This window comes from Centrocercus urophasianus, unplaced genomic scaffold (genome assembly GCF_019232065.1).
Source record: "Centrocercus urophasianus isolate 14NV4802_14NV808 unplaced genomic scaffold, USGS_Curo_1.0 seq_412, whole genome shotgun sequence".
NCBI lineage: Eukaryota > Metazoa > Chordata > Aves > Galliformes > Phasianidae > Centrocercus > Centrocercus urophasianus.
In genome coordinates, this window is record NW_024884992.1 from 1 (window position 1) to 6983 (window position 6983).

At 54.1% G+C, this 6983-nt stretch overlaps 1 protein-coding gene across 1 annotated transcript; it reads right to left on the reverse strand.

Moving 5' to 3' along the window:
• Nucleotides 1–3941: 3941 nt before the first annotated feature.
• Nucleotides 3942–6283, reverse strand: LOC122168286 (cytochrome b-c1 complex subunit 10). The gene is made up of 3 exons (XM_042833468.1): nt 6191–6283; nt 5438–5577; nt 3942–4202 (listed from the first exon to the last, which is right to left on the reverse strand). Exons 1-2 carry the CDS (start codon nt 6238–6240, stop codon nt 5457–5459), a joined length of 171 nt encoding a protein of 56 aa, XP_042689402.1. The 5' UTR covers nt 6241–6283; the 3' UTR covers nt 3942–4202; nt 5438–5456.
• Between the last annotated feature and the right edge of the window lie 700 nt (nt 6284–6983).

Sequence of the window (6983 nt, forward strand, 5' to 3'; positions counted from 1 at the left end):
CCCCCCCCAGCCTTACCCCACCGCCTGGCGCCGCGCCCCCCCTCGCTGTCCCGGCAGCGCCGTTTTGGGCATCCTTCCTTCCTCCCCCCCCCCCAGTCCGTCCGTTCCCGCCGCTCTGCCCGCGCAGCCCCGCTCGCCCCCCGCCCCTCCCGCTCGCGCCCCCTGCAGCCCCCGGGCTGCAGCGCACAGAAGGGGGGGAGGGACAGAAAGAGGGCTGGGTGGCTGGGTGGTCGTGCCCTCGGTGGGCTGTAAGAGGACGCAGAGGCTGGATAACGACCCAAAGCAGCCCCCAATGACCCCAAGCCGCCCCACAGCTCCCAGTTCGGGACCCCCCCATCCCCGTAGAGACTCTCCCATCCCCATTGAGACCCCTGCCCGTCCCCACAGGGATGCCCCCCAACCCCACACAGACCCCTCAGCTATCGATATCCCCCCCCATCCCCCCCTCTCTACCCCCACACAGACCCCCCCCACCTATCTGTCGGGATTGGGGGGGGAGGGGGAGGGGGTGGTCGTGCCTTCGGTGGGCTGTAAGAGGACACAGAGGCTGGATAACCACTTCAGAAGCAAGACTATAAATGTTCTGTACAGGACCACCGTAGCACAGGGTATGGATGGACCACCATAAATGGGCCGTGCAGGGATTGGGGAATGAATGGGCTGTGGATGGGTGGGGAAACAAAGGTGTGAGCCCATGGGTGAGCTGCGAAGGATGCAGGGTGTAGATGGGCTATCATGAATGTAAGGTATGGCCACCAAGGACGCGGATCCATGCAGGACATGGGGAGTGAATGGGCAACCATTGGTGTGGCCCTGTGGATAAACCATACAGGATGAAGGGCGTGGAATGGTCACTGAGAACGTAGGGTATGGATGGGTCATCAGCACAGCCCCGTGGGCAGGCTGTAAAAGGTAGGGGTGATGGATGAGCTGTCAGTGATGTGGATGGGCAACCAAGGATGTGGATCCATGCGGGACATGGGGAGTGAATGGGCCACCAATAGTGTGGCCCCATGGATAAACCACGCAGGATATAGGGCATGGAATGGCCACCAGGAACATGGGGTACGGATGGGCCACCAAGGACATTTATCCATGTGGGACATGGGGAGCGAGTGGGCCACCAAGGACGTGACCCCATGGATAGGCTGCGCAGCCATGAAAGGCCACCAAGAATGTGGCCCTGTGGACAAGTCATGAAGGATGTGGGGAGTGAAGGGTCCACAAAGGCAATGACCTCAGAGACAGACTGTGCAGGGCATGGAGACTGAACGGGCCACCAAGAACATGGGGCATGGATGGGACATCAAACGTAGGAGCTCGTGGACAAGCCATGCATGGTATAGGGCATGGATGGATCACCAAGGACGTGTGGATATGGATGGCCATGCAGGGCATGGATGGGCCACTGAGGACACGGACCCCACAAACATGCTGTGCAGGACAGCCTGACATGGAGCTTCTTCAGCCTGTTGGATCTCCCAGCTTTTCCTTTGGCTCACAGCCGTGCAAAAAAAGCCATCGTTGTTTTACTTAAGGAAAAAAAAAAACAAGAAGACAGAAGAAAAAAATGTGGCTCATTGGTTTCAAACGAACACAGCAGGGAACACGAGGAAGGATGTGAGATGTGTGCTGGGGACGAGAGGAAACCCGGTCCTGCATGCGGGGTGCAGGGGGAGAAGCTCACAATGGCTTCAGAGGGGTGGCTGTGCCCATGGGTGCAGGGCTGCAGTTGTCACACAGGAAGAATTTTCTATCTCAGACACCTGGCAGTGGAGATTGTGCCTTTCATCAGCGCAGAGCTCGCATTCCACGTCACCAGGGTTGTTTCTCTTGGTTTGTGTTTGTCTCCTTCTGGATCAACGCTCAGGAAGCATCTTGCTCTCCTCTCGTTATTCCCTGCAATCTCGAGCACACAAAGCTCTGGCCACCAGCACTGATCAAAACCACATCATTTTTCATCAGCCCACTTCCCCTTTTTCCCGTTGCTTTTTTCCCCCCTCTCTTTACAACAAAGCAGTCGGGCTGAAACACAGCTTCTCCACCAAGAATAAAGGTTGGTGGACAAGCCATGCACAGGAATTGAGGCACAGCATTCCCAAATTTGCTCTTTTTCAGCACAGCAAATGGGGAAATGAGGAAGAGAAGCTGATGGAAGCGAGGTTGCTGTGCTGGAAGCAGAGCCTGAACCCCACAGCCCTGTGTACAGCAAATGGCCCTCAGTGGCGTTTTATTTAAGCACAAACTGCACGAAGTGGGGAGAAATCGTGGCGCAGGTGGGGATGGAGACACCAACCTGCTTAATGCCCACCAAACTGCAAGGAAGAGCAGTTGGAAAAGGAATTTTTCCTGCAGGAAGAGGCTGTGGAAAGGAAGATGTTCAATTCTCCTGGGACAGCATGAAGAGTTTGGAACTCAAAGGGAGAATATTCTGGCGTTCCTTTGGAAATGCTGCTGAGGTACAGAGGATGAAGTGTGCGGAGCTGAGCGCGCTGGGCTGCAGGAGCTCCGATCCTCCACCTCGCACGTCGGGTTTCTGCTCAGCCCCTGCCGCGCCGTGCCATCTAGCGGAGCTCCTGCTTGTGACACGGCGGCTTCCTCTCGCAGGTCTTTGTCCGAGCCCGATTTCTTCCCGTGCGACATCAGTTCATTCTGGAAAACAAGTAACGGGTTGAAAAGAGGCGATGGGTGGATGTGAAAAACTGGAAAGGTCAGCCCTGGTAATCAGACGGTAAGGACTCTGATTTTAACAGCAATTTGTCTGAGAGCAGAAGGATGTTTCTACTGGGGAATTTCTCCCGTGGAAATACCAGAGATGGCATTAGCAAGAGGCTGATCCTAGGGCTAATTACAGACAAAACCATCATTTGAAACGCAGCAGAAAACACGAGCAGCTGAACCATCGCCAAAGGGCAAACAAATCCGAAGTCCACGCGTTTCTTGCCCTGCCTGCCCGTGCATTCAGCTGGCATTTTGATCGTGCTTCTCTTTCAGTACCTCCCAACGCAACCCGCCGTGCACAGCAGCACCGCCGCTGGGTCCCTGCTGACGACAACCGTCTCTCATCAGAGCTGCAGCCGGAGAACTCAGGGCCACGGCGGGGCAGCGGGCAGCAGGGACGAACCTCCGCTCCCAGCCCTTCTGAAGGCTTCTCCCAGCAGCAGGAGGAGCATCGGCCGCCCACGGGGACGAGCCCGAACTCGGTCAGGACTGCAGGCGGCAGCAGCAGCGCGTTCTGCCCTTCGTGCCTGGACACGCAGAGCAGGTGAAAGCACGGGCTGACGGCTCGGCTCTGATTTAAGCACGGCGACGACGCGCGGGCTCGTCTGACTTCCACTTTCAGGGCAGTTTGGGTGAGGATGGATCGACGTCTCTGTGTGCAGCGCAGGGCTGCGATGCCAGCATTTCACGGCGCCTTTGCCTTTCAGAGCCTGGAGTTCAGGCTGCTGCCAGCGAGGTGACGGCAGCCATCCCACCACAGCCTTCAGGAGCACCCAACTGCAGTGAGTTTTGTACAGGAAAACACTTGATTTTCCCCATACAGCCAATGATCAACGCTGCTGCGTTCATGCTAAAGCAGTTTTTCTGTTTGGCAGTTGAAGCATCCTGCTCAGTGACATTTAGCCAGATTTTACAGCAGCGTTCCACTTAGAACAGCATCACTGCGAAGCCTTCAACCCTGAATGCAACACCCAAGCAGCACCATCACTGCAACCAAGATGAAATCTTCCCTAAAGAGATGCTGCTGAGCCAGGAATCAGCGCCTTGCTAAGAGCAGCTCAAAAACTCCAGCAGCATCAACAGGAGCGAGCAACAGCTCCAGCAGTTGGTGCCTGAGGAAACTGGAGGGGAAAGAAAGCAAACCTGTGCACACCCTCCTTGGGGCATGTGTTAAACAAGCTGAAGACACAACAACAAACGTGGACACAGCAACACCAACGTGTTGTTCACTTGATTTATTTTGTACATCAGCTTCATAAATTGCTTGCGTGAGGCCAAGATCAGCTGTGGAAGGGATCAGGAGAGCACGAGGCAGGCTGTGTGGGAAGCAGAACGTTGACAGCTAAGTGTTCACAAGTGTTTGTGGCAGAGTCAGGGGCACCACAGCCTCTTGTAGAATCTGTACTGAGCATTTCAAGTTCACCTCAAAGCAAGGTTCTCAGCAGAAGGCTCCAAAACACTTCAATCCAGCAATACATTTCCTACAATGAACACAGAGCAGTCATTAAGAGGCACTTCCTGCAAAGTCCAGCAGCCAACACTACAGGCAGAGGTCAATAAACTTCTAATAACACCCAGAGACAAATTTCTGCTACAGGAGCCAACACCAGAATGGAGGCTTTTACGTCTCTTTCGAAGGAACCAGAGGCCACCACAGAAACACCCTTCTTCTCTACAGCAACGTGCTGTGCATAAGGATCTGGAGAAAGCAATACTTGAAAACAGGGAACATAAGCTGTGCTCTCAGGAATGCATCATGTTCCCACTGCTGGCTCAGGTAATTTTTAAGCAAAGAAAACCCTTACTGTGTGGCTTAATTGCTCCTGCGTGATCTGAGGGCTTTTCCTCAGCCTTTTCCTCTCAGTGTCTTTAAAATAAAGCAAAAAAAAAGCATAAATTTTATACCTGCAGCAAGGAATAGCATAGAATCATAGAAGGGAATATAGAACAAAGTAGTTCTAAGCCTGCTTACCACCTGTGTGTGCATTTAGAGGCTCAGCAGAAGGAACTAATTGCTGCTTTAGCTCGACGGATGGTCAGTCTCATAAGACCCAGAACAGCACATTCCATATGTAATTTAAAAGGAATGGGAAGAACACACTGAGAAAGCCAATTTTCCAATTATTTTTAGTACTTTGTAGCCAGCACTGAAAGCTTAGCTTATTTTTGATGATTACACAGAAGAGAAAGGCATCTGAATAGGTCTAACAACAAATAGGTGTGGGATGTTGGTCCTGTTCCCATGTTTGACCTTTAAGCCAGTGTAGCTAAGATTAGAAGTAAATGGATCTGCTTGAAGTCCTAATTTACCCCAGAGGGCTCAATTTCACTTCTCAAGAACCAAAGCACACTGTGGAAAATACACTGCTAACAAAATAACCCCTTGAAAATGATATTCTTGGTTATGTTTCATCCTTCTGAAACCCTGTGAAGCACTGCCTGTTAAAAACCAGCAACAACAGAGAACAAAACACCGAATCATCAAAATAAGGAATAATGTTTTGAACCTGGAGGAACAGGACAACATATCAACCATCCCTGCAGGCATTCAAGGCCAGGCTGGATGTGGCTCTGGGCAGCCTGGGCTGCTGGTTGGCGACCTGCACACAGCAGGGGCTTGGAACTGGATGAGCACTGTGGTCCTTTCCAACCCAGGCCATTCTGTGATCACATCCAAGCAGCTCTACAACTCCAACTCACAGCTGCACAAACCAACCTGACTGTCAGAGGGAAGCTCAGTCTTCAGTTTTATACTTCCCACCGATGTAGGGGACGTACTGAAGGATGAGTTTCCAGTCTGTGATCCATATCACACCGGTGCCAGCTACACCACCCCACGTAACGAGGGTGGGAGTCCTAAAGAAGAGACAGAAAAGGTGAACAGCTTTAATTCTCCCCTGGGAAAGGTTTGACAAAAGTTGAGGGAGGAGAGATTGAGGTTGGATGTCAGGGGGAAGTTCTTTGCTATGAGAGTGGTGAGGTGCTGGAACAGCTGCCCAGAGAGGCTGTGATGCCCCGTCCATCCCTGGAGGTGTTCAAGGCCAGGTTGGATGGGGCCCTGGGCAGCCTGGGCTGCTGTGAAATGTGGAGGTTGGTGGCCCTGCGTGTGGCAGGGGGTTGGAGCTTCGTGATCCTTCCAACCTGGGCCATGCTGTGATTCTGCGATTCGGGAATTCATCACAGACAAGAACTACCTTGGCAGAAACCCTGCAGGCACTCCATGTACAGGAGGCAGCATCCAGAACAGCCGAAATGTCGCACAGCAAAGCTCTGAAATGCTTTTATTTAAAGGAGACACTGGAAAAGGACCTTCGAGCCCAGCTGACGGCCCTCCCATAAGGAGACACAGAGCTGTGCAGCAGCTGCGCTCCCTTCAGGGGGGAAAAGAACCACCCGAAGCCCCTTCCCTTCACTCACCCCATCCCCTCCCTCAGCCCAAGGCGCAGCCTCGACCCAGCCCGCCGCTCACCAGTTCTGCAGGAGCTGAACGTAACGCGGCCCCAACAACTTGCTCAGCATCGCGCAGCCTCAAAGTCACCCGCACTGCGCATGCGCCACCGCGACGCCGAGCGTCGAAGGACCCCGAGGCTGTCCGCGGCGCTGCCTGAGCGCAGCCGTGTTGTCATGGCAACGGGCCCACCGCCTTCATGCCGAGTGGGCCTGTGGCCTGTAAAAGGGAGAAGTGAATCACAGAATGGCCCAGGTTGGAAGGGACCTCAAGGATCACAAAGCTCCAACGCCCTGCCACGTGCAGGGCCACCAACCTCCACATTTCACAGCAGTCCAGGCTGCCCAGGGCCCCATCCAACCTGGCCTTGAACACCTCCAGGGATGGACGGGGCATCACAGCCTCTCTGAGCAGCTGTTCCAGCACCTCACCGCTCTCATAGCAAAGAACTTCCCCCTGACATCTAACCTCAATCTTCCCTCCTCCAACTTCAAACCATTTCCCCTTGTCCTGCAGTTGTCTCCCCTTTCCAAGAGTTGATTCCCCCCCTTTTAGGTACTGAAAGGCTGCACTGAGGTCACCCCGCAGCCTTCTCTTCTCCATGTTGAACAAGCCCAGCTCCCTCAGCCTGTCTTCGTAGGGGAAGGGGTTGGGGCTTTCCTCACTGCGCTGCGGGGTTGCAGATTAGGCCCTGATCCCGTTGTGGGGCTGAGAGATGAGCCTGAGGGGCCAGGCCTGCCCTCACAGCAGTGCAGGGGCTCTGTGGCTGTGCTGCAGTGAGGAGGGAGGCTCTGTGGCTGGCACTGTCCACACG